The sequence below is a fragment of the Miniopterus natalensis genome, chromosome 19 (genome assembly GCF_054644295.1).
Source record: "Miniopterus natalensis isolate mMinNat1 chromosome 19, mMinNat1.hap1, whole genome shotgun sequence".
In the NCBI taxonomy this organism is placed as follows: domain Eukaryota; kingdom Metazoa; phylum Chordata; class Mammalia; order Chiroptera; family Miniopteridae; genus Miniopterus; species Miniopterus natalensis.
Genome location: NC_142099.1, coordinates 11,520,452 through 11,546,454, shown reverse-complemented (window position 1 = coordinate 11,546,454; position 26,003 = coordinate 11,520,452). Strand labels below are relative to the sequence as shown.

Below are 26,003 nucleotides of genomic sequence, written 5' to 3'. Positions count from 1 at the left end.
GGAAGGTGGTACTGACGCAGACGGGTGGGGAAAAAGTAGGCTTCCCCCACCTTGTTCTGTGTGTACATCTGTTCCCTCCTTAGCACTCACCCCCAATCCTCAAAAAATAGGACTAGAAATGACACAGATGGCTAACTAAGGACTTTATTTCAAACAAAAATTTAAAAATTGAGCTATTTCCCTGGGTGTGGGGAAGGGATCAGGGCAAGGAGTTCCCTGTGGCTAGGCCAATACCCTCGCGTGTTGGAGGGGTTGTGGTAACCCTTCCTGGCCCGTGACGGGGAACCTCAGCAAGTGCAGGACCCTATGCCAGGGCCCATCTACCAAGGAGAACTCGGCTAGGAGTCAGTCCCTGGAAGGGAACAGTCAGGCAGCAGCATGGCCAAAGGCAAACCACAGGATCAAGTCGTAAGTACCAAGTACCCACTCTTCCCCCCCCCTTTTCCTGGGACCCAGAACAGATTAAGAAGATGGCCTGTGGAAAGAACCTCTCGGACCCTGGCGAGAAGAAAGGCCCAGTCTCCTCACATTTGTCACCTCTCTTCTCTGGGGGGCAGTGAGTCCGGAATCTTTCAGGTGGTAATACTGACACCGCTGGGGGAAGGAGGGCAGGGAAGCCCCAGCAAGTCTGGACCCCACAGCTGGCTCTCCCCCTGGCAAGCTCTACAGTCACCACATGATCCTTTGTATTTCTTGCCTTCCATTTCCTTTGGGTGGGTGGGTGGGGTTTCCTGGTTTGGGGTTTCTCCCAGGGAGGGTCCCCTGAATGCCCCACCACTCTAGGGCCTCAGAAAGAGTGTCACATGATGCCGTTGGTGAGGTACTGGAAGCCATCATAGAGTTTGGTGGTGATAGATCGCATGCTGCCGTCCACCATCTGTTCCACCAGCAGCTGGAGCTGCTCCTCAGTCATGCTCATGTGGAACCTCTCTTTGAGGTTGCGGATGGTGCTGGAGCCGTGGAAGCAAGGAAGCTGAGAACCTGGTGGAGGCAGTGAGGGCAGAGGGTCATGGACCAAAAGGAGGGAGGGGCAGTGGTAACAGCCACAGCAAAAACCTTAGACCCCTGAGCGTGCGGATGCAATTCTGTTTGGGCAGAGAAGGAAGAACTGGTGGGAGGCCCTGTCTTGCGCCCATCTTCATGCCACACTCCAAAACCCCTCTAGGTGAGGGCCTGAGGTAGAGGAAGGCAGAGGGCCAATACCACATCTCCCCCAGTAACAGCTGAGGGAACAGAGTCTTAGGACCCAGAGGGAAGGCTGGGAAGAGGTTCTAGGGAATGGGCCCTGAACTGGGCACTTATCTGGTTTGCAGGGCTCTGCCTATGCTACGTCTGACACTCACAGATGACCTGGGCCACCGTCGTCATGGGGCCAGACAGGGATGCTCCTGAGCAACGGCGACAACCTGTGGGGTGGGGGCAGGGATGGGGAGGAGGAGGAGACTGGCAGCTCAGACTGGGTGTACAATGCAGCCTTAAAGAGGGGTGGGGACAAGGGCTCAGAAGGCTGGGAGAGGAGGGACCTGGACAAAATAGATGACAAGGTAACGAAGACAGAGCACAGTGAGAGTAGATAAAGATGACGGAGAAAATACCCAGAGCAGGAGGGGTGAGTATCAGGACATGGAAGGGGCCTGAGGACAGGGCAATTGGAGGTCAAAGCCCAGTGGGGAGGAAAGTGGTGACCAGAAACATCTGAGCTGGTCAAGAGTTGGATGGGAAGAAACAAAGAGTTGGACAAGGGATAAGGAGATGGGATGGGAACAAAGGGCTGGAGATGGGACTGTTCTCTCCCTGAGTGTGTCCAGGAGGTAGTTTCTGGGGACTATGCCCAGGACCTAGCTCTGTCAGGAGGCATGTCGGGAAGGAGAAATAGCACTGGATCAGAGCTGGGCACCCACCCCTGCCCGCCTGGAGTCTTGAGGTGGAATGAACTTCCTGGAAATTCCATGCTGGGCCCACCCTATCCCAACACCTGGCCTCTCCCCAGCCCCACCTTGCTGCATGATCTCCACGATCTGCACCACCTTGTCCATGTGTTTCCGAGCAGCAATCAGCCCCTGCAGCATCAACATCTTATAGTAGTTGAACATATCGCCATCCAGGCCACCCATGACCTGGGAGGGGAGAAAAAAGTTGTGGGTATTAGGGCTCAGTGTACCCCTAGCCAGCCAGAACTCCTTCCTCCATCAGGACAAACCCACCAAACCCCATTACTTCCCAACTCTCTCAGCAGGCAGGAAGCCTCCCAGGGCACCCAGCCTCACCCTGACTTACTGCCATTTCTGTTCTTTTTCCCCCATAATTTGGGGGGAGCCCAGCAGCTCCCCCTCCCATGACAGAGAAAGAACACAGTAAGGCACCTCTCCTTCCTAACTCACGTCCACAAACTCTGTGGTCAGCTTAAAGGCTGACGTTTCAAAGCCCAGGTTTCGAGGTGAGCTTGACAGGATGAAGCCAAAGTCGATGTGGATGATGTGGCCTTCTGCGTCCAAAAGGATGTTCCCATTGTGCCTGAAGGGGCCAAGGAGAGGAAGAGGCATTAAGCCTGAGGTGGAAGCCTTAAGCTGCAACACACTGGCCACATGACACCAGGCAGGGGAGTCCCCTGCCATGTTTCCTGTTGCTATAACCTGGGTCCAACCTCCTAGGACCTAAAGCTAGCAGCAGAAACAGGAAATCAGAAAAGTAAACTGCTAACAAAGGCTGTGGGGTCTGCAATCACTATTATTGACAATAGTTTAAGATTATCCCAATTTTCCAAAAATTGTAATTCAATCACCCAAATTGATCCCAATCTAGTAGAAAACCCAGCAGCAAGGGAAGAAAACCTTTGAGACTCCAGCCAGCTGTCATAGAGACCAAGCAATTGGCTCAAAGGAGGCCTCCAGTCAGAACCTAGTTATGCCTATTTTATCTGTGATTCCTACCAGCCCAAGCAAATCAGCACCAGAAGGGAGTGGCAGGCTGGGAGTTAAGTGTAGAATAGTGCAGAGGCTTCACGGGTAAGTTTTAACTATCTGGTCATCACTACAGTAAGAAATGTCAGCCTGCGCTGACCACAGGCCAGCTGCAGGAAGAGGAGAGTTAAAGATGAGTCCAGGTCTTTGTGATTCCCACATGAATGGCCAGTCGGAGGAGGAACAATTAACATGCTAAGCATGTGAGGCCTGGCCCATTCAGGACAACCAACCTCCTCAGTGTCAACAGAGGCTTTGTTAGGCTAAGAGCTCAACGTCTGAGGGCCATCTTCTCCGGGGTTGATCTGACTGGCCAAAAAAGGAGGGACTGAAGAACCCAGTCCCATCTGAGTCCTTTCTACTCTAGGAAAGCACTACAAATTTAGCCACAAAGGCACAAGCCTGAGAGCCAGAAAGGTTCTAGGTGTCTTAGCTCAACCTCTCATTTTACAGGTGAGAGAATAGGCCCTGAGAGAAACACTTGGCTGCTTAAGGTCCTGAGGCCAGTGAGGGCAGTTTCTCTCTTTTCTTAACTGCTGAGATAGTTGAGGACTCATGTTGAAGCGGTTAAAGAGATCTTAAACCTTCCAGTTTGGAGCCCTGTGCATTGTTGCCAGTTCTTTCCACTGGCTGATCCCATCCATGGCTTGACTACATCTATCCTTTTCCGAGTTATTAGGAAAGGTTTCTCAGCTGCCTATCCCCCTATCCTCCTTTTTTAAAGGATGGACCCTAATCTTCCAAATATCTTCATTTCCTAAAGGAAAGCCCAGAAGCCTGACCAGCACCTGCTTCCCTGCCACCCATTTACTCAATCCTGCTGCTCAGTTCTAGGCTCTCTGGGCCCTGGATTCAAAACCCTGACTCTTTAGGGACAGTCTAAAGCTTGTAACCAAATTCCTTATAAATAATTACATGTCCCTTCAGCCCTCAAATGCAGAGCCTCCACTGGGTTCATTTGTAGGACTGGCCAGGTGGAATGAGTGCAGGTTCTGAGGGCTCCCCGACCCTCAGTTCTCTCATAGAAAAACACCTGTCTTGACAGGGTTTTCAGCTGGTTTCAATATAAGACTGTCAGGCCATGGCAGGCACTTAATAGATGCTAGATTTCTGATAAGCTGCGCTGTTAGCCAGATCTTAAAGTGCCGCCATGTCACTGGGAACTCTGGAAGCTCAGGCCACTGTATTTCTGCCTTCCCAGGGCAGCTGCCCTATGCCCCATGAGAGGTGTAGCTCACAGAAGCATTTGGGGTACTGACCGAGTCACTGTCTGGGTAGAATTATTTTTGTACCGTATGTTGCTCACCCATATGCAGAGCTGGGCCTCATAAAGGTAATGTGATATTGAGAGGGACAGCTCTGGACAAAGCAATAAATACTTAAAAGTTTTGAAAATCTTATATTGGAATAAAAAAAGTTTCAGGGTTGGGAGTTTAAACATTATCTCCACCATGCCTCTCATATCTACCACACCCTCAGGTCAGGACTTGTTACCTCCTGCTTTGTTGCTAAAAGCCTAACTACACCCAACAGGGTGGACTCCACAGTGTGCACCCACCAAACAGAGACTGGGTCATGTCATTCCTCCACCTGCAAAATAAAACTCCTCAGCCTCATTGTGCAGGCCCTTCTAACCTGGCCTCTACATACCTGTCTGACATCACTTCCTACTATTCTCCTGCCAGGCAGCAGAGCCCAAGCTTTTCTTAAAATTTTTTGTCTAAAAATTTTATTATTGATTGATTTTACAGCAAGAGAGAGAAATGGAGAGAAAGGGGGAAGCAGGGGGTGGTGGGAGACAGAGAGAGACAGAGTGAAACATCGATTTGTTGTTCCACTTATTTATGCATTCACTGACTGATTCTTGTGTGTGCCCTGACCAGGAATCAAACCCACAACCTTGGCATAGCAGGACGATGCTCTAACCAACTGAGCTACCCGGTTAGAAGCCCAGGCCTTAATCACACTGACTTGCTCCTCTGCCTGGAGAGTCCTTACCTGCCCTCGCTCTCCATCCTTCAGGAGCCTGCTTGCTCAAACCCTTGCCTCTCCCATAAATCCTTCATGTCTTTGCTCCTTTACCCTAGTACTTGTCAGTCTGTCTCCTTGGCTTAATGGCACGTGAACATGTCTGTCTCTGCCGAAAACATGTTGTTTGAACAATCTTTTACATCTTGGCAATGGAAGGTGGTGGTGAGCATAAGAGAACTACACATGAAGGGACAGAGAGAACCCTGGAAAAAAGGTCAGGATGAGGGGCAGGGATTTACCTACCTGTCCTTGACTTGCAGCAGGTAGCAGACCAAGCAGTAGCCAGCGCAACTTTGTACAAAATTGCGTTGGGCACTGAGGAATGCCTCAGTGGTGTAACTGCCATGCTCCTGCAGGAAGTAATCAAGCAAGGAGAGCTGTGACTGTTTCTTCACCTGGTGGATGGACACAGCGTTGACCACTGGTTCAATCATGCCACTATCGGCCGAAATCACAAGAATCTTGTATGGCTTGATCCACAGGGGTACTCGCTCCTGTTCCCAAATGGACTGCGAGGAGACACAGAAGCATTGGGACCATCACCTTTCATTGAAATTGGGGGAGGAGGCTAACACCCTCCTCTATCCCCAACCTTGGACAGTTCCCAGCAGTGGTGGCTTTGGATTCTAGGCCACCAAGTGAGTAAAACCCACTGAGGACCAGGGAGTTTTTAAGGAGGTCCAGGGCCTGATAGGACTCAGGGAGGTATGTGGGAAAAGGCATCTTATAGGTAGACAGTCCCCAAAAGGCAGGGAGAACAGAAACCACACGAGCAGCGAGTGTGGGAGCTATTAACCCAAATTCAAATAGAGAAAATATGGAAAAGGATTTAGGTCCACAGAAAATGAAAATATTTATATAAGGAACTGGATTAAACAGGTGAAGCTGCTGGCAGGCAACCAACCCAGAGTCTCAGGGGACTGACGTCTCAGCACACTGCAACCCACTTATGAAGACCAGATGGGAGTATTTATTTATTTATTTTATTGAATTTATTGGGGTAACATTAGTTAATAAAATTGCTACCACCATACTGTTGTCTGTGTTTATGAATTTTTCAGATGGAAGTTTTGACTAAGGAACAAAGCCAAGTACCCTGAAGTTTGGTGATCAGGGTACAAGTCACAAAAGAGCCACAAGAGGTCGCTGTGGAGCTGTCTTTGTGGCTGTACTTCCCCGGGAAGTACACCAGCCAAGGAGCAACCACTTTAGTTTAATCTACTCAATTTAGACCTGGGCTGGAAGCTGGTCCTCAGCAGAGTTCCCTGCAGAGCAACCTGTGTGGTCTACTCAGGTGGGCTGCAGTTGGGTTGAGTTCCCCTTCTTTCTCCCTCCCTTTCCTTACCTGCAGTTGCTTCAACACTTGGAAGGCCAGCAGCTCCTGCCGAAGATCATCCCCACACTTGACAATGACTGACAGGAGCCGCCAATTAGGGAGGTGGCCGTAGGGGGAACCCTCTCTGATACGCCTGTGTAGAGAGAAGCAAATGGTGTCAGAAGGTGAGGACAGAGACACAGCTTCCACCAAAAATCAAAATCCAACTCCCCCAAGGCAAGGACTTGGATTGCCTGGGAGCCTGATGAATTTGGGGAGAGCCCAATGGATATTGGGATGGCACAGTGAGTATCTGCAGTGGCCTCCAAGCTTTGAGAGGGCTAAAGACACCCTACCCCACCCCCCCAACTTACCGCACTTTCTCCTGCCAGGGCTCTTTGAGAGCAACTGCAGAAGGATCTTCTGGGTCTCGTTTGAAGGCTGTGGGGGTGTGAGCCAACTGCTCTGAAAGGCGCCGTCTAGCAAGAAGAAACATCATCATTTGTTTGGAGGAGTTACCCTGAGCCTCATGTTCCTGTCTATGGCAGCATTTCCCACACTATTTCCTTGATTTTAAGCACAGACATAGAAACCTAGCCTGAGAGACTCATGGAAGGAAACATGCCACTGATACCTTTTTGCTAACCTAGTGGTTTGGGATCATGATAAAATGCAAATCACCTCACCATTCCTCTACTAAGATTCTGGTTGAGAAGAGCTCTGGCTTCAGCATCTGCATTTTCAACAAGGTCTCTCTCTCTGATTCTGACATGTGTAGTCCTCAGACCCACTCTGAGAAACAATGCTCTAATTCCTCCCTCTGCTGCTTTCATTCCTTTGGAGTCCTTTTAACATTTAATTTCCTTCTGTAGCAGCCCAGTAATTTCTCCATCTGCCCCTTCACTGCCTCAAGTTTGGAAGCCTCAGGACAAGAACAAAGTAAGGAGAGGGAAAAGGGAAAGACACAGGCCGACTGAAAGGAAGAAGAGAAAGAGAGGCAGCTCCTTACAGAGGGATGCAAAATGAGGCAGTGGGTCTGGCCATACCGGATGTCCCCTGCTGCAATGAACACAGGCTCCTTGCTCTCCTGGCTGGTGATGCTGTCCACAGAGAACTGGGAGATGTTGTCACAGCTGTTGGTGTGCACTTCAGGGAGCTGGGGAGAGCAGGGGATGGTAGGTCAGAAGCGCTAGGCACCGGTCTCACTTCTTTCAAACCCTCCACAGATCACCCCGAGTGTTTTCTATCTGCAGGTCATGAACATCCCTCTCTTCCTAACTCCGCTCCAAAAAGCCTCCCTGGTTACACACCATCCTGATCACTTGGACCCCAAACTGCGAAGGCACTCACATAGGCCCTACACTGGTGTTTCTCAAAGTGTGAACTACCTGTATCAGAAACACCTGGAATGCTGCTAAAACCAGATTCCCCTATAGCACCATCAATCTGGATTAGAATTACTGGGAATGGATCCAGAGGTCTGAATTCTTTTTAATCCTCACCCAAGGATCTGCTTTGAGGGAGGGAGGGACGGAGGGAGGGAGGGAGACAGACAGAGAGACATTGATATGAGAAACCAATTCCGTACGTGCTCCATGCTCTGACCAGGGCTCAAACCTGAAACCCAGTTATGCGCCCTGACTAGGAACTGAACCCACAACCTTTTAGTGTACAGGGCAGCACTCCAACCAACTGAGCCACTCCGGCCAGGCTGGAAGTCTGAATTTTTAACAAGTTCTAGACTCCCAGCACACTCAGGTTTGCAAACCACTGCTGTGATCACCACAGAAAGCAGAACTTTCAGTCTTATACTGAGAACTCCCCAAGGCTAGGGCTGCATTCCCTCAGGGTCCAAAACAGACTCTCTCCAGACTAGGTTCCATGACCATTTCTTCAATCTAATCTCCCCCTCTCCCTCTAACTATCAAGTTGCTTATTTTCTCCTTCCTTTGTACCAGAGCATTTCTCCTCAACTCCATTTGTCACACTGCACACTGCCTTGTTGTATATCTTACACATTTTTTTCTTAAATATCTGTGTCCAATCTCCCCAACTGGACTGTAAGCTCAAGGACAAAGAGTCTGTCTTTTCCCAAAGTGAGAGGTGGTTGTGTCACAGAGCTACATAAAATCCTTCTCTGGTTCCATACAACCCAGAATAAAGTCCAAGTTTCTTTCCACAGCTTACAGGATCCTGCCTCTGATCTGACCCATGCTGGCCTCTCCAGCCTCATTTGTCACCACTTCACACATCATACAAAATTTCTTTCAGTTCCTAAGACCAGCCAAGCTCTCTAGTCTTCCAGTCATTGCACATGCTATCCCCTCTGCCTGAATACTCAGTCCAGGTAATTCATACCCCTCTTTAGGCCTCAGCTGAGACATTACTTCCTTCAGAAAATCTTTTGGGGTGTGTTCAACCCCAAGTCTGGAGTGCTACCCCCACCAGCAAGTGCTCTCATATTTCCCATCCTCTCCAGCATAACCTGGATCACACCATACTACAACTACCTGCTGACTAATCGTCTACTCTCTCCTATTAGGTCAGAAGCTCCTTGTAGGCAGGGGCCGGGTCTTGTTCACTAGCATACAGCATTCAGAACTGGCACAAAGAAGGCCTCCAAAAATAGTTCTTCAATGAATGAACAAATGTATAACTTGCCATTCTCTGCTTTCCTAAAACAAGTTTATATAGCAGATGTTAAATAAATATTTTGATTAAATTTCTCTCACTCCTCAGCTTAGAAGTTCCTCCTTATATATATTTTTTTGTTTTGTTAATCCTCCCCTGAGGATATTTTTTCCATTGATTTTTAGAGAAAGTGGAAGGGAGGGACGGGGAATCGGAGAGAGGAATGGAGGGAGAGAGAGGCAGATTGGTTGCTTCCCACATTTGCCCCCACCGGGGCCAGGGATTGAACCTGCAACCCACGTACTTGCCCTTGATTAGAAATCAAACCCAAGACCCTTTGATGCATGGGCCGATGCTCTAATCACTGATCAACACTAGCCAGGGCAGTTCCTCCTTACATTTAACCTAAATTCCTCCTGCAGGAAAATGAACTCCACCTGAATCTACTCCAGACTAGGGCTCTTCAGAGCCTTCCCCTTTCATACCCAATACTACCTACCCTTCTCATTCGGGCGCTTGCCTCAGCCTGCCTCAGGGTGTGTCGTCTTGTCTCACATACACTGGAAGCCCCTGGAGAATAGGTGCTGTGCCCCAGTATTACATCCTTGAGCTCCCTACCTCCACCTGTAGCTCGCCTATGTCATCCACTGACCAGGCCTCATCATCGTTGTCATAGTTGGGCACAGTACTGAAGCTGCCTGCCCGCTGCTCATGGGTGATACCGCATTCGGGCAGGTTCTCTACGGACCGTGTGCTCCGGATTCGGTTCTCAGGGATCCGGGCAGGGACATTGGTGGTGTCAAAATTTTCACATTCAAGGACTTCCACATAGATCAGGTAGGGAGCCTGTGGAAAAGTGAGAACAGTATTTGCAATTCACCTGTACCACTGTCCCCTAAATCTCAACTCTGTTACACAGTTCTTCCTGCTGCCCACTCCTAGCTTCAACCCTCAACCATCAGTCCCCTGACACTATGAACGCCATAGTTAGGGTAGACTCTTGTCTTATGAACACCTATATAAAGAATGAGTGTGAGAAAAAAAAGAATGAGAAAGTGCACCCAAGTCTTCAAAATGGTTCAGCTGAGCTTCAAATGCATAGATGATGCACTTGGGTGAAACCACTCCAAACTATCAATTATAACCCATCAAAGAGGCCTGAAGCCTCTGGGTGCCTGTCCTAAAGACAAAAAGACTGGGAAAGATGGGGGCACTGTTCCAAGCAGGGTCTGCTCTTCAATACTTTTAAAAGAAAAATCTGAACCATTAATACTCATTCCAACCAGCAGACAAATTTAGCTAATTTTCTCCAATGTAAATAAGGCATAATTCTCCCCTTCTCCTTGGCCACTCTGTTCAGATAAAGTCTTAGAAAGAAAAGATTTCTCTATTCTCATGTTGCTACACCTGGAAAGCCTATGAGTTCTAGAGGGCTGTAGAAGAGCTACCAAAAGGACTGTTAAGGAGGGTGGAAAGTAACTTTCTCCTGAGACATGGCAAGAGGTGAGTTAGGAAGATCAACCCTCTGATCCAGAAAAACAAAGCCCAAGAAGGGGAACAAAAGGGTCCCCAGAATCACAACAGCACGAGGTAAAGTCAAGGTGGACAAATGCACATGAACCATAAAGGAGTCTAAGATGCTGATGGAGCACATCTGGGCATAGACACAAACCCTGGACAACCATGGAGTAGAGCCCACCTACCTTGTCCTTGGAGTTGAGGACAACAGCCTGGGTGTGGGGCACGCGGACCACGTGGTGGTCAAAGCCAGCAGTGGGCAGCCAGACTCGGGCAGGGAGCTTATGATTGAGCAGGGAGAGCTCTGAGATCAGCCGCTGTGTTTTCTGTTCCTTGGTGGGGAGCGTGGCCAACCGCTTGCCGATTGCCATCAGGGACTTGATGAATTCTCGCTCAGGAGCCAGTCTGACAGGCTACAGGGGGTTGGGGTGAAGTAAAGGATGGTAAAGAAACCATAGCAAAAAGTGGCCCACCCGCTCAGTCACTCCTGGCCATGCAGGCCAGAGAACCGTGTTTGGAGAACTTCAGGGAAGGAGCTACTTTTCAGCCCTAGTAGATCCCACCCCACCCCTGGGAACAGGTAAATCGGGAACAGGTAAAAGAGCCAGCATATTCCTTTTCCACAGGCTGTTTATTGAGGGTAAAAGAAGGTGTGAATCCAGGTGACTGGGATGCACCCCTCTTCTCTTGGACTTGAGTTCCTTAGGAACTATCCCAAGGCTTCAAGATGGCTAGGTGGGGGGACAACATCCCACCAGAGAGGTTACAGGGCCCCAGAGAGAAGAGCTGCTTACACCTAAAGTGCTTCACCCATCTTCAGAATGGGGCTGTCCCTCTCCCCATCTGGATCTTGGGCTGGGGCTCTGCCCAAGGCTAGGGAGGGGAGCTCTGAGGCAATAGTTCCCCTTTCAAAGGAGGACACGCTACATTCAAATGACTTTTGTTGCTTTACATGGCATTCCCGTCCCCACCATGATCTCTTACAAGAAGTCAATGCACATGCAGGAGATGAGGAGAGGATGAGCAGACTTGTGATTAATAAGGAATGATCAATGAGGAAAGAAAAAGCAGACGGAGGAAGGCTGATGTGGGAGGTGGGTGGAGAAAGCAATGCTCCTTTCACTCCTCAACGATAGCCCTGAAGGCCTGTTTCTTTTCTGTGATTCCTCCTGGGTCCTCTTCCCATAAACCTCAGGACCAGGGTCCGCACATTTGCTCCCTGTTGTGAGCTTGGTTCCTCATGCTGGGCACTTCTGTCATTCCCAGAAAGGGCAAAGTCAGTCTGGGGAGTGAGGTGGGGGTGGGGAAAAAGATGGACTCAACTAGGCATGAAGAGGGGCTCTTTCCCCCATCTAAGTCCTTCTACCATAAGGGGCATTTTATCGAGATAGCCACCCAGCTCCCCATCCCATCCCCCCTCAGCTAGATAAGAACAGTATCTCCTCTGTTCACAGAAACAGTATTTCACTCACCAGGCTTTTCTCTCCCTCTCTGTGTCTTGTTTAGTTTCCTGATTGAGAATTTCTACCCACACTCCCTCAAACTGCAAAAAAGAGCTTCTTTTGAAAGCTAGGCAGTACCAGGCCCATCTCTGCATGTGTGCAGAGCCAGGTTCAAAGGAACAAAAAGCTCATCTCTCAGCCTATAGCCCACAGGGGGCTGGCTCTGGGGCCCAACTCTGGGGCCCCACAATAATGAAATAGGGTGTCTGAATCAGTCACGAATGCTTTGGGAGGCAGGATTGAAAAGAGATACAGGAAAACAGAACTAGGCTTCTGTGGTCCCTGGAAATATGCCAGGGGCCTAACAGAAAGAGAATGAAAGGAAGAGGGCTCACTTCTTCATTCATCCTGATCCCCTAATCCGTCCACTCAGGTGGCAAATGGTCACTGTCCCAAGGATCCTCCACCCCAACCAATTCATAGTCATCTCAGATTTTAAAAGGCAGAATTCCTTCCCATCTTCAAATCAGCATTTCGGTGGGGGCCCCTAAGTTACATGAGCATGTTGGAAATGTGACCCCAGGCCTCTAGAGACAGGCTCTGCCACATGGGAGGAGATAGGAATCATGATTGAAAGGGGATCAGCACAGAACAGAGAAAACAGATTGGGTAGACAAATCAAAATTAAAATGTAAAAAAAAAAAAATCATCCAAACTCCCAGAGGGTCCAGCATTTCCTCTCACGTCTCTGCCCAGCAACAAGGTCCAAGACCCTGTGGGACCAGAGGGTCAGGGGTTATTCCAGAGGCAACAAGAAAGGAGAATGATGATTAAGGAACATCCCGGGCAGGGAGCTGGGAAAGGGAAGAACTCAGACCTGGAAGAAATGTGGGTGAAGTTAAAAAGAAAACTGGGCTGTGGGGAGGTAAAACTTTCCTTCAGGCCAAATCCTGTTTGCTTTTGGAATCAGCTCACCCAGCACAGGGCCTAACATTTAGAAAACACTGAATAAATATTTGATGGTCTGATGGCAGAGGCCATGGGGAAAGGGTCCTGGGTGGGAGAAACAGGATCCCAAGGGTTTCTGCCAAGCAGTTGTTGGCATCAACCCAGGGGTAAGTTCGACCTCTCTCCCAGCTGTTTGATCTAGAAGCCCAGGAGCTGGAGGCTAAATCACACTGCATCCCAGCTGTTCCTGGGAAAACCATCAACTGAGCCCCACTGAGCCTGGGCTCAGGGCACTGGCGACAGGCAGGGGACTCCTCCAGGTCTGGGAGGCCTGGGAGGCCTGGGAGGGAGGGGCTGATCTCCTAGGCAGAAAAGGCACCTTTTAACTCCAGGCTTGGCCTGGGGACTCAGAAGACCTGGGGACGGAGAGGAAATGCGGCCATGGGGGGAGCCTGCCACCCAGTCCCAGCCTGGCCCCACTTACGGAACTGAATGAATTATCAATACTCTCGGTGCTGGAGGAGAGCTCCTGGGAAAGGGCCAGAGGGCAAGGGGAGAAGAAGGGGGCAGGGAGGGAGGGGAGAGAGACAAAGGCAAAGAATTTAGGTCCAAGTTGGATCATACCTGCTTCTTTGTGTAGTTCTACCTTTCTGCTTTAATGAAAGAAAGTCAGCCCAAAATGCCGCTTGCCAGATTCTTGACACTGGGAGATGCTGGAAGGCTAGCTCGGACCTTGAGGTCAAAAGGGTTGAAGAGACAGTGCCTGTTTTTCACTTTCTTCTCTTCTATTATTGCCTGAAAGAATCTTCCTTGTAGGACAAAACCCTAAAGCTGGGATCCTTAGGGAGGTAATTCTGCTTTCAACCAAACCCTTCTCTGTGGAGGCCACCACAGAGGGACTGAACTTAACAAGCTGCCTGGTCCCACTGGAAATCCTGTGTTCCTCCACCTTCTTGGAAACATCAAGGAGGAAGTGGAAGAGCTAAACTTTCAGTGCCAGGTATATCTCCTCTCTAATTAGCCTCATTATCACCCTGGGAAAGCCTCATCCCAACCTTAAATCACAGACCCATGAGCATGAAACTCTGGGCTAGATTCTGCTGGAGTAAAGGATGAATGAATACCTTTCCTATCTACCAAACCTGCACAGGCTTCCAATTGATTGTTACATGACAATCAATTACAATTTGTTGCCATAAATTGGGAGCTAGGTCCTAGCTTACTCCATCTGAGAAAGCCGAGCAGCTGAACAGCTGAGCAGCAGCTGTCCTGGTCCCAGCCCAGGGAGTTTATCTAAACCTTGCCCATTCCTGTGTCTTACTGGGGTCCGTGAGCAAAACAGGGCAAAGGGCCAGTGGTCAAACTCTCATTCAGTGTCTCCGCTAAAGCTCATGCACAGGCCCATCCTGGGTTCTGTGCAACAAGCTCTCCCAGAGCAGGGGGAAGGGGCAATACCTGCACCCAAATGTGCAGTAGGGGAGGGGCCTGGACTTAAGAGACAACCTGCTGGGAGCTCCCAGGGCAGGAGGGCAGTGGTCACTGAGCTTCTACTCTGCAATTAGCATTTCAAGCATCTACTTAATTCAGTTCCATGGTGTAACTTCTATTCTGGCTGGAGGTCCTATAGTCAGGCCATTCCTTGAAGAATCTGGGGAGAGAGATACTTTGAGGGAGAAGCCAAGCCAAAGACTCCCAAGGCAACAACTCTTCTGCTTTGGGTGGAGGTGGAAGGGAGAACAGAGGCAGTGAGAATACCAGTCTATCACCACTTAGTGGTTCAATTTCTACCCATGAGCTAGTGGGGGAAGGAATAACAGGCAGGATACTGGCTCCGTGAGCTATGATCAGGCTGATTCTTCCACAGACAGGTCCTGTCTGACTCATTAACAACAGCCTTGGGGGAGGGGAGGCATATCATGACTGGCTCCTCTCTCCTACTCTGTAGACTTGAGTCACTCATACTGAGTCAGCTCCAAGGAGAAAAGCTAAGGCCAAGAAGCTGATATCACACCATATCAGGCTGGAAGGCCCACTGGGGCTTCCAGTGTGACATGCAGCAGATTTCTCTGTACAAAGGTTGCAGTTCTGAAAAGACAAAGCTGATCTACTGCAGTGTCATTATATAGGGCAGGGTTTAGGGTGGGACCTAACTGTGCTCCCACCCTGTGCCAAATGATTTACCATTTGGTCACAAATGGGAAGGGAAACTGAGCACAGTTTCCTGATTAGGCTGATAAAAACTGCTTTGAAGGGGTGGGCTTTGGGGATGGGAGAGGGGACAAAGCTGTGTTAGAGCCCTCTGATTATGGGGAGAGTGTAAAGGATCTCTCCTTAAAAAAAAATAGGAGCGTCTCTGAGATCTGGGCAAAGAGCTCTGCAGAAAGACTGCAGCCTCTTTTCTGGGCCTCACCCTCCAGAGCACCTCTACTGGTGGTAGGAGCATAGGATTGCACTCAGAACCCACGGGGAAAGCAAGGGATGGGGAACAGAGAGTCAGGTCTCCTTTTAGCCTCTCATAGAGTCTCTGCTCAGACCTTAGATAATTATGTGCCTAGTGTTAATAGCTGTATACGTCTTTCTTATATGTATTAAACAACTTTTCAAGAGTCACAATTCCACCAAAAACTGTTAGAATAAATTTAGTAAAGTTTCAGGATACAAAATCAAGAGTCATAAACTCAACAGTGCCATAGATAATGGGGTCTCCATACTACCTTGTAAGTCCCTGGAGAGAAGGATAGCATTGTCTTCCACCCTCCACTGCCTCTAGCACAGGGCTTCACACACTGTACAAGCTCAATACCTATTTGTTGAGTGAATAAGTGCTGCATGACAGGGAAGAAAAGGCCTTGATAGATGTATTCTCAAAATGCCAAAGGCATGTGGAGAGGCCTCTGTGCTGAGGATTCCAATGCTTAGACTCCTAGTGATACCCATGTTTATTCTCTCACTTTCACTCTCATGTTTCCTGAGGAGCCCCAGTGGATTCAGGTGTCTCATTCTGCCAGCATCAGATACTATAGGAGGCTGGGGATGTAGTATCTCCTTCCTTCCCTAGATCTGGTGTCCCACCATAAAGCCAGGTTGGGAAGAGCGGCAGCTGGAGACGACACCCTGGAGGATTTAGGCACTCACAAAAGACCTGCATCTCAGTGCGTCACCCATAATCCCACCTGGGCAGGAGTTAGATGGAAGGAAGAGGGACTACGGATCAGCATAGAGAAAGAAAAGCCCTGAGGCTTCACCCCTTCTGGTGCTAGGAGGACACAAAACACACACAGAGAAAAGGCAAGCCTGACAAGACGCACCAAGGATTCATTTCCAAGTGCTCACACTCATACTGCCACAGGCTTGACCACAAGAGGAAGAGCTCCCAAACCTTTCATGACTTCAGTCCCTCCAGATCTGGATGATTCCTCTTGCTCTACAACAACCTCCCTTATGACCTTGTGCTTCCCTGCCAAGCACAACCAGGAATGAAAATGGTCCTTTGTGGTTCTGAGAACAGGTGAACTCTGCCCATGCATGGATGTGGACACCTAGATGGCTAAGGCCTGGGATGTTCTTCCCCACAGGACTCTGAAGGCTGAGAACCTGGGAAAGCAGATGCTGAGAAATAACCAAGGCAGACCAGCTGAATGATTAGCTGTGATGTGAGACCTAGTTTGACATACACTAGTTGAGAGACCTTGGACAAATCATCTAATCTCTCTAAGCCTGACTACTCAATGGTAAAATAAACCTGTCTACTAGGGTTGTTGTGAGGATTAAATGTAAATGACATGATGTACATAATAAGTGCTCAATAAACGTTAGATCTTTTGGCCTCACTATTATTAAATTACCACAATAAAATATTGAATTTCCAGAGGAAGCAGGATCCGTAGCCTTCCTTCCTGTATTTTCCCTTCCCTAGTCACTGACCTCCTTCTAGCTGAAAGAAGTCCCACTGTATCAAAAATGTGGGTGAGTTATGTGCCCCACAGAGGCAGATGCCAGCACCACGGCTATATGCATTTTCCAACCAGTGCACATTCCTCGTTCTTTTCTCCCTTCTTTCCTAGGCTGGGCTGGGAGCCAGGATGAGAGCCAGGCTGGTGGTGAGTCAGAGGGGGGAACTGGGGCACCATTGTCTGGCTGGGACACCAGGTCACTGACACTTGGTTGTCCACTGGGCAACTTCCCCTGCTATCTGTCCAGATGTGGAATGGAAGGTGAGTATAACCTACTGATGTGCTTATCTCTTCCCTGCTCCGTATCCTAAATGGATATCCACAACTGCTGCTGTAGCTTTCTCTTCTTTCTAGACACTGGGTATGCCCAAGATTTACTCTATACCAAGATTGCTTTCCTTCTTTCCTTTGTGCTTCTCCTAAATGATTTGGGAAAGATCAACATCCCTTCACCTAAAGAAAGGCACGTAGGAGGCATTCTGCAGATGCCTCAGTGATAGGTAATGAACCTTACCCTTATGAAAACAAAAAGCAGGATCTTCAGGGAGTGGGAGGGAGGGATTATGAGGAGTGGTCAGGAGAATGAAGCTGAGGTTCTATTTAACATCTCCCCTCCCCCAGCACACACAAAATTCACACACATAGTCCCTTCTCCTCCCCGTGGTTGCTGCTCTGAGAGATTCTGGTAGATATCCCAGGTCTCAAGTCAGGGTGAGGAGGGTCTGTGCCACAGTTCTCATTAAGTAAGGAGTTAATGGAATGGCAGTGCAGTTTAGTAAACACAACGCTGGACAGAGTCAGGTGTATCAGCCTTGCTATTAGCTATATGACCTGAGACAAGTCACTTTATCTCCCTGGTCTCTGAGTTCTTCCTTTGTAAAATGAGGCAGCTGGAATACATGAATTCTAAGGTTTTTTCCATTCTAACATTCCATGCTCTTATCAGTGAAATGAAACAGATGGAAGGAGAGAAGAGGACAGAGTGACCCTATGCCAGACATCCTGTCTGCGCGCCGCCTGGCCCCTCTGACCTTCCCGGGGTTTACCTCATCCTCATTCTCCACCTTGGGGTTGCTGGCTGTCCGTTTCAGGTTACTGCTGAGACTTATACTGGCGGTGGCGTCTGACTTAGAGCGCTGGTGAGTCCTTTTAGAGGGAGACAGCCCTGTGTCAGGGGCTGGGCTCAAGGAGGGCAGCTCCCTCTTTCGGTGAGCTGGCTTCAGCTCATCGGAGAGGATCAGCTTCCGTAGCTTGGTCCCACGGGAGTGTCGCTGAGTGGAAATGTGCATGTCTGAAGAGTAGGCCCCGAGCAGCAGGGCACACTGGAGGGAAAAGTTAATGCTCTGGCGGCAGCGGTGGACTATGTAGGGCTTGATGGCATCACCTACGTCCTCATCCATGTGTATGTACATGTTAAGCAACTGGGGCAGGTAGAAGTCCACGTCCTCGTTGCGAAAGCAGAAGAGCCGGTTGCCGATGTAGGCTTGCACTCCAGGCTCCTTGGAGTTATACAGGTATGAAATGGCCATGGAGATGTCAAATAGTTTTGACTCAAACAGCCTCAGCAGCCAAGACTGTTTGGCTGAGTTGTTCTGCCGCCGCCTTCTCGCTCCCTTGGCTGTGCCCGAGGTCACAGTGGCCCCCATCTCATCTTCCTCCTCTGCTATCTGGGCAGGAGGATCGTCCAGGCAGCGGATAGCACTGTCCACACCATCCCCATTGACCAGTTCCTGTGAAGCGCCTCTGCTAGAGTCGGCCACGCCTCCATGCAAAAGCTTGACCTTCTCCAGCACCTCCTGGCAGGCCTTTTGGGCCACCTCGGGGTCAATCACAGATAGTTCCCCGACCCCCTCCGTGATGACACTTAGCAAGGAGCCCCCATTATTTCCTGGTGACCCAGGAGTGGGCTCAGAAGTTGGCTTCAGGGGGGCAGGCTCCACTACCGTATCTCCCATGGCCACAGCCAGACTTCGAGCTTCCAAGCTACAGGAAGGAAGGAAAAAGGAACAGAAAGGGAGACACATACACATACTGATTAGTGGTGCCATCCTCAGATCTTCCCTCTGCCATGAAACCTTCCCAGGCACCTCCTTTCTTTTTGTCTTCCTGGACTCCTTCAAAAACAGCTGAAAAGTCATCTCCCACCAAGAAACTTTCCCTGGCTACCTCCACTTCTGAACACTGCTTCCCTCTTTATTCCTTCTGCATTTAGTTACTCAGCTTGGCTCTGTTCTTAATTTGTATTTGCAAAATGTTGCTTTATATGTGTTATGTTTATATAGGTTTACAAATTCTTCAGCTAGACTAAAAAGCAATTCTGGTCTTATTCCCTTGTCCCCATTCTATCTTTGTGCTCTTCCCATGTCTCCCCTTAAATGCCTGCCCATAACCTTTGTCTTTTCCTCTTTAAACTGTATTTCCTTACTCATATAACACTCCATACAAAGGTCCTGAGCATCTCACCTTTATTTAGTATTAAAGTCTTAATGTATATTTCTAGTAAAACATACATTTCTACATTCCCTTTCAGAATCAAAGTACCTAAGGATTAAAGGCCAGCAAATACCAGGCCAGGCTTCATTTAGGAATAAACAGCCTAAAACAACTATCGTCCACCCTGCTGAAGTTGTGCCATTTGTCTAACTTCATGATGTCATTTTTCTCCAGTGCTATGGCAGCTAAAGTATAGTGGAAAGAGTCCTGAACTTGGGAGTCATATAGGCTGGGGTTCAAAATTCTGCCATTATCAGATATATAAACTTTTGCAAGTCATGTATCTTTTGAGTATCAGTTTCCTCGACTGCAAAAATGGGAAAAACATTCTATTTCTCACTGTTGCCACATAGAATAAATGACTTCATGCAAGGTAAAAAGATCTAGCATAGTCCATGACACAAAGTAGTACTCAATAAATGCTAGTTGAATCCTAATTACTGAAAATGTTAGTAAACAGTATGTGTGTATATATGTGCATGCACATGCATATACTGTTTATTGAAAGGGAAGTGAATTAGTTACCTCGCTGTTTGCAAATCTCTGCTAACCCAACACTACTTTCCCCATTATCATACACACACTCCAAAAACCGGAGGGGCTGGGCAGGGGGGGATCAGGCTGGATCTCATGGGTCTAGAACATGGGTAAAGAACAGGGGGAGCAGGAATTACATAACTAAGAATCTCTGGAGGAACTCTTGCAAGGAAATTCAGTGAGAGAACACTGCTTACAAAAGCCATTGCCTTCCTAGAATGATTCTCCAGAGCCTCACCAAATCCAGATCAGGAGAATCAGTGCAGAACAGGAAGAAATTTCAAAGGACTGGGAGAGGCACATTGTTAATGTCAGATCAACCCAGCTCCAAAATCTGACTTTAGTCAGCAATGGGCTCAGAGGCCTCCTCACAAAAATGCAGAGAGAGTGAGTCTAAGACATGCGCCAAGAGTGTGGGCAACAGGAAGGCAGAGGCTACTGTAGAGCTGGAATACAGGTAATTTCCAACTAATAGTGACATCATCTTTGACCCTACTGAACTTGGGTGCATATACTCTGAAGGAGGTTCCAGATACAGATTCACTAGTTACTCTGGAAAGCCCCATTTTCCACTGCCACCCTTCCCGTGCCTCTTCTTACATCTCTGAAATGTTATAAGTCAAGGTTACTTTGATCTGCCCAATATTATGTAGTCTAGCTCCCTGTCTCTCAGCAGTTAACGTGAAAGTCTTGCAGGAAGGCAGATGCAGAACTCTTCTGTTCTCAGAGATCACCAAAAAAGGCTACTTCAGTTATCTTCCTCTCAACTCTGTCAAGCAAGGAGTTCATCTCCGAATTTAATAGCCCTGACGTAGTTTGAGTTTGGCATCAGTAAAAAAGGTGGCAACTCTTTCACTCTACTCTTTCCCCAAATTATGCAGTGCCTTCTGAGCAGTAGAACCAGCATGGCTGCCTATGTGGATCTGTCTCTACTCGCAACTATGGGTTGCACAGGAATAATAAGCTTTAATCATCCCCTGCCACGCCTCTGTAGGGCACTCTGCACCAGAAGGTCATTCTAATCCAACTAGGACCACTACCTTTTAGGTCTACTTAGAAACTCACATGACAGCCTCAATCATTTAATGCAAACAGCTCTTTTTCTTCTCAGTCTCTCTATGCTTGGCACATCTTTCCCTTTTTCTCTATTCCAGAGACTTTTAAGTGACCAAAACCTCATAAAGTCCACTTTTCAAAACTTCCAAGGAAAATTAAGTTAAGACATCTTCCCATATGCAGTGTTTCAGATCTCACTAGCAAATGCAGCAGTTATCTGCCCCAATTGATCACAGTGGGGATTATTACTGGCACCAGGAAAAGAGGTAAGAATAACATCATTTCTTTCATTCCTGGGGCTCAGCTAGGAATCCCATATCACAGTATTCAGGGGACTTTCCCACTGAACAGAAACCCCATTTGGCAGCCTTTACTCCCCAGGGAACCAGATGATGTCAAGAGGTGCAGGAAAACCAGATTTCTCTCCTATAGAAGCAGCTCTGCCACTAGAAACTGCCAAACTGGAGCTGGGCCTCCCTCCTGGTCTCTCTGAGCCTCAGGGACTGCCTGCATCTGAATCAAGACATGGGGAAAGGGAGGTATTGAAGGGAATTTAGGTTGTTTTTGGCAATTTAGACAATAAAAAATAGGAAAGGGATTCTCTAAAACCTAAATCCAGATACAGTACTCAATATCAATTCATTCACTTTCAAATGCAAAGAAAATACAGCTCTGATAAGTAATCATTCTAAAGAAAGTGAAAGGACAAGAAAGTGAAAGGAAAAGGAAGAAACAGGTCCTGCATTCAGCACCCTCCCCCTTATAAGCCAGAGAATAAGAAAAAGAGAAGAAAATCCAAACCTTTAGTATCAAATGACTCCCATGGCTCTCAATGACATTCGGACAACTAGGCTCCACATTTTACACTAGGAGCCTAATCTGGCCTTCCAATGAGACTGGAAGGGAATTGAAGAGGCCTCCCCTGCCCCAGCCTAGCAGCTGGCTTCTAGGAAAGGGGAGTGAAAATGTTGACAACTGACTGGGTTCCACAGCTATGTCTGGGCAATGTCGGGAATCCTCATCTGAGCATCAGGGGGTGCAGAGGAGAGCAGCAGCTGAAAAGGACAGAGGAGTTCACAGGCATGTGTTCTGTGTGATTGAGCATTTTAGGTAAATGTCTCCAGAGGACTCTGTGGGGAGGGGATGTTATCACTTAACCTGACTTTCCGCTTCTCTTCACCTCAAAGGTTCTAGGCAAACAACCCTCCACTGGCTTCCATTAAAGGACTTACTGAACTGGTCTCTGCTAAGACAGGATGGTAAAGAGCCACGATTCAATCCCTTTACCCAGTTTCTCACCGTTCCCTTCTTCAAATCTTTTTCCATGGACTAAATAAATATGGATTGTTTTTAAATGTTCCTGTATTTTCATAGAATGGCCTTTAAGACATCATCTAATTTCTTGCTCTGCCTCCAAAGAGATAGGTGAGATCAATTTTCCCCCTCCTTTTAAAAGATCCCTTTGAGATGGATCATATGAGTTGGAAAAAGGGAAGTGGAGTCAGTATCTTCATCCCACAAGATGGGTAGTTAAAAGTTAATGGAAAAGAAAGGGATGTTCATATACATTATTTAAGGTTTTTTTAATAATGAAATAAAAATGACATAATCATATAGACAAGAGGTATAAAGCCTCTAAAGCTAAATCCTCTTTGTAACAATTAATAAATCAAGGAATAGAGACGCAAGCATTTTATCTAAAGCTCTGGCAATAACCTTCAGAAGTAAACACTGAGCCAGGCCGGTGTAGCTCAGTAGTTGAGCATTGACCCATGCACCAAGAGGTAGCTGGTTCAATGCCTGGGGTTTCTGGCTCCATCCCTAGTAGGGGGTGTGCAAGAGGCAGACAATCGATTTCTCTCTCACCGATGTTTCCATCTCTCTCTCTAAAAATCAATAAAAACATATATTTTTTTTAAAAAGTAAATACTCAGCTAATTAAGAGGTTAACTCTAAAGGAATAGGAGTAGGGATAAATGGAAAGGGACTGTTAATTTTCATCATAAACTCTTATGCACCATTATATTTGTTACCAAGTACACATATACCTTTAATAATGATTTTTAAAAAGTTGCTCTTCAGAACAGACTCCACAAATTGGAGTAGGGTTAAAATTTTTAATAAAGAAAAAAAAAAGAGACTCCACATCACTCTAGGCTATCTGTTCTGCTATTGAGAAGTTCCTTCTCATGTTTTAAGGTCTAACTCAAACCTTGCTTTAAGGAGGTCTCAGCTCATCTTTCCCCCCTTAACCTCAATGGTAGAGATAGAGATTGAATACTACTTATTCCTAGTAGAAACACAGGGCTGAGCAGTCAAGCAGGCTCAAGCCCTACTAGGAACCAGGTAAATGGTTACCCAAAACCCCAAGGGGGGTTGGCATCAGGAGAGAGGGCATTCTCAAGCTACCAGCAGGAGGGCAGGGAGGGCAGTGGTCTCAGGGTAGTTAAGTCAATATTGAATCAGGCCGAGAACTCTCTGTGCTGTGCCATGGAGCTAGTATAAGCAGATTCCAGCCAGACAGCCCAAGCCAGCTCTGGAAGCCTCTGCTGAAACAGACAGATGACAAAGCAAGCAAGCAACCTGTACACTCACCTCTCTCTGAACTGATCCTCCCTGCTGCAAGCCCCAAATGGGTTTGGACTAGGTCCTCTCTTATCTCATGCCAATTACTGAAAGATTCCTCCCAAAGTTCTTCCCCAAATCAAAGAATCTCAATTTGCTGCTTTGGATGGTGTTCAGCAAACATGTTCTCATGCAGCGTGAACCCAGCTATGAGAAGGAAGGAGGGAAGCTAGGGAAACGTGATTTCTCTTTGGGAGTGCTTCCCAGGGGTAAAGCTGCTCCTAAAAAGGGAGATTATGAGCAGACTGCACTCTGGCTAACAAGGAAAGACAAGGGAGAAGTGGGATGAGGTGGTGTGATTACTTTCAAACAGGCCTAGAGTCAGAAGATGAATGGGACTTCACGTGCCCTCTCTGCTATCACAGACCGAGAGAGAGACATGGCATACAAGGGGGTAACTAGTTTCCTAAGTCCCAACTCACTCCAGTTCTCTTTTCCAGCTAGCTCCCTCAATGGTCTTGGCCACAAGCACACTTTCCACCTATGGAATCTGGAGTTATGGATCAAGTACAAGAGAAACAGCACAGCAACTTAATGCAGTGTGTGTGTGTGTGTGGGGGGGAAAAGGTAGACGAAGAAGCAGGCCTGGAGCTTATCTTTCAAGCTGATTTACTCTCACCGTTGTAGACTAGACCAAGGGAAAATTCTCCAGACAACTAAACCACTACTAATCAATACCTTTTGTCTGAGAAACCCAGAATGTTTTGTAAACAAATAAACTGAGTCTAATTTTCCCCCCAACTCACATCCTACTATTAGCCTATTACTGCACTGATGCCTATAAAGTGGGCCATTTTCCCAAAAAGGTCACTCTAGAGGTCAAGTGAGGAAGTCACCTGTTGAACTCAGAAGTCCCAATTTAAAAAAAAATGTTTTTACTGATTTCAGAGAAAGGAAGGGAAAGGGATAGAAACATCAATGATGAGAGAGAGTCATTGATCAGCTGCCTCCTGCTGGTGATCAAGTCTGCAACCCCGGCATGTTCCCTGACCAGGAAGTGAACCTTGATCTCCTGGATCATAGGTTGATGCTCAACCACTGAGCAACACTGGCTGGCCAGAAGCCCTGATTTTGAATGAACAAGTTTTTTCCATTGTTCCAGTGCTCCTTTTCCCAGTTACCCCCCCAACCTTACCCCAGTCCTAAGCTCTTACGGAATCAACCAAAACTATTCTAGTAAGCCACAAACGGTAAACTGACTCCTTTGGGATCTGGGCAGGGGTGGGAGGATATTCTACTCTACGATCCCTATAAGACAATCTTAAAATTACATAATCCAAAAAAAAAAAAATTTCTCACAACTTCATTCCATTTCCATGAAGGACTGTTCATCCCTCCTAGTGGCTGATCCTGAGTAGTCAGAGTGTAACCTGATAGGGACTTCTACAAAACTTGCTCCATCCTTCAGAAACACTCTCATGTTCAGAAAAGCCTGAGTGAGACAGCTGAGGCTCCCCCTCCTCCCCACACATTTTCTTCTTAGTTCAAGGTTTAGCTGATCCTGAAACAAGTGGTATGTGGAGAGAAACAGTACGCCAGAGAACACATAAAGACCACAGGGAAAACAGAACCAAGTGTCAAAAGGATCAGCAAAATCCCTGAAACTCAAAGGAGACGATGTCAAAGTTGGAAATCCTGAATGGGAAAGGGTACTGTCAGATCTCTCTTCTACAGGAACAAACCTCCAAAGGTTGCAGTATTAAGGAGGGAGCAAGGGAAGCTAAAGAAAATTAAGGATCATAAAACACTCCAGAGAAGTGTAAGGATTAAGGTTAAAGTATAATGCAAATGATACTTTGGGAATGACAATGAGACCCCTTAAGGACGGGGGAATAGGCAATTCTTGGAAGCCAGGAGCTGGGTGGTGGGCGGTGAGGTAATGGAATCTGAAGAAGCAGAGGAAGAGAGGGTCACAATCTTTAGCCCAGAGAAATGGAAACCCAGTGCTAGGGTTGCACAGAGACATCTATGGAAAGGGGCAAACTACGAAAAGGGATAAAGGCGGAGGCCAAGGGAAAGGTTTGGGGCAGAAGCACAGACAGGGAGGAAAGACAAACAAGGATGGACATTGTAAGAGGCGTCCTATGTGAAAAGAGTTCATGACAAGAGACAAAATAATTCGGGAAGGAGGCAGCAGGGATAAGAGGGAGGAGGGGGGAATCCCCGGGGCAGAGGGAGGAGCTAAACAGAAGAGGAAGCCAAAAGGCAGAGAAGTACCCCAGGCTTGGTTGGAAGGGGTGGAGAAGGAACCCGGGGTGCAGCTGCCACCGGGAGGGCAGTTTTGTAGTCGAACCTAGGGGTGGGGGCGGGGGAGGCTGTGCGGGACAGGGGGGAGAGGGACCCCCCACAACACAGGGCAAGGGGGGCACACGGGGTAGGAGTCGCTTACCTCCAGGGGACCCCCGCGGAGGGGGTGCGGGCGGGCGGGGTCGGGCTGCCGACACCGCCGCCTCAGCAGCAGCGACCGCTCCTGGGTTCCATTGGCCGCCTGCGC

The 26,003-nt window shown here is 48.0% G+C and overlaps 1 protein-coding gene across 3 annotated transcripts; it reads right to left on the bottom strand.

Annotated features, from left to right (window-relative positions):
- Positions 1 to 130: 130 nt before the first annotated feature.
- On the bottom strand, positions 131 to 26,003 carry PI4KB (phosphatidylinositol 4-kinase beta). 3 transcript variants are annotated; one of them, XM_087827915.1, is made up of 12 exons: positions 25,899 to 26,003; positions 17,845 to 18,781; positions 13,330 to 13,374; positions 10,641 to 10,868; positions 9,556 to 9,783; positions 7,353 to 7,462; positions 6,681 to 6,785; positions 6,337 to 6,460; positions 5,235 to 5,500; positions 2,382 to 2,514; positions 1,997 to 2,117; positions 131 to 981 (listed from the first exon to the last, which is right to left on the bottom strand). In XM_087827915.1, exons 2-12 carry the CDS (start codon positions 18,751 to 18,753, stop codon positions 800 to 802), a joined length of 2,451 nt encoding a protein of 816 aa, XP_087684041.1. In that variant the 5' UTR covers positions 18,754 to 18,781; positions 25,899 to 26,003; the 3' UTR covers positions 131 to 799. The 3 variants fall into 3 exon arrangements, with proteins under 3 accessions (XP_087684041.1, XP_016071043.1, XP_016071044.1); XM_016215557.2 differs by lacking the exon at positions 25,899 to 26,003 and having other exon boundaries at positions 17,845 to 18,840; XM_016215558.2 differs by lacking the exons at positions 13,330 to 13,374; positions 25,899 to 26,003 and having other exon boundaries at positions 17,845 to 18,838.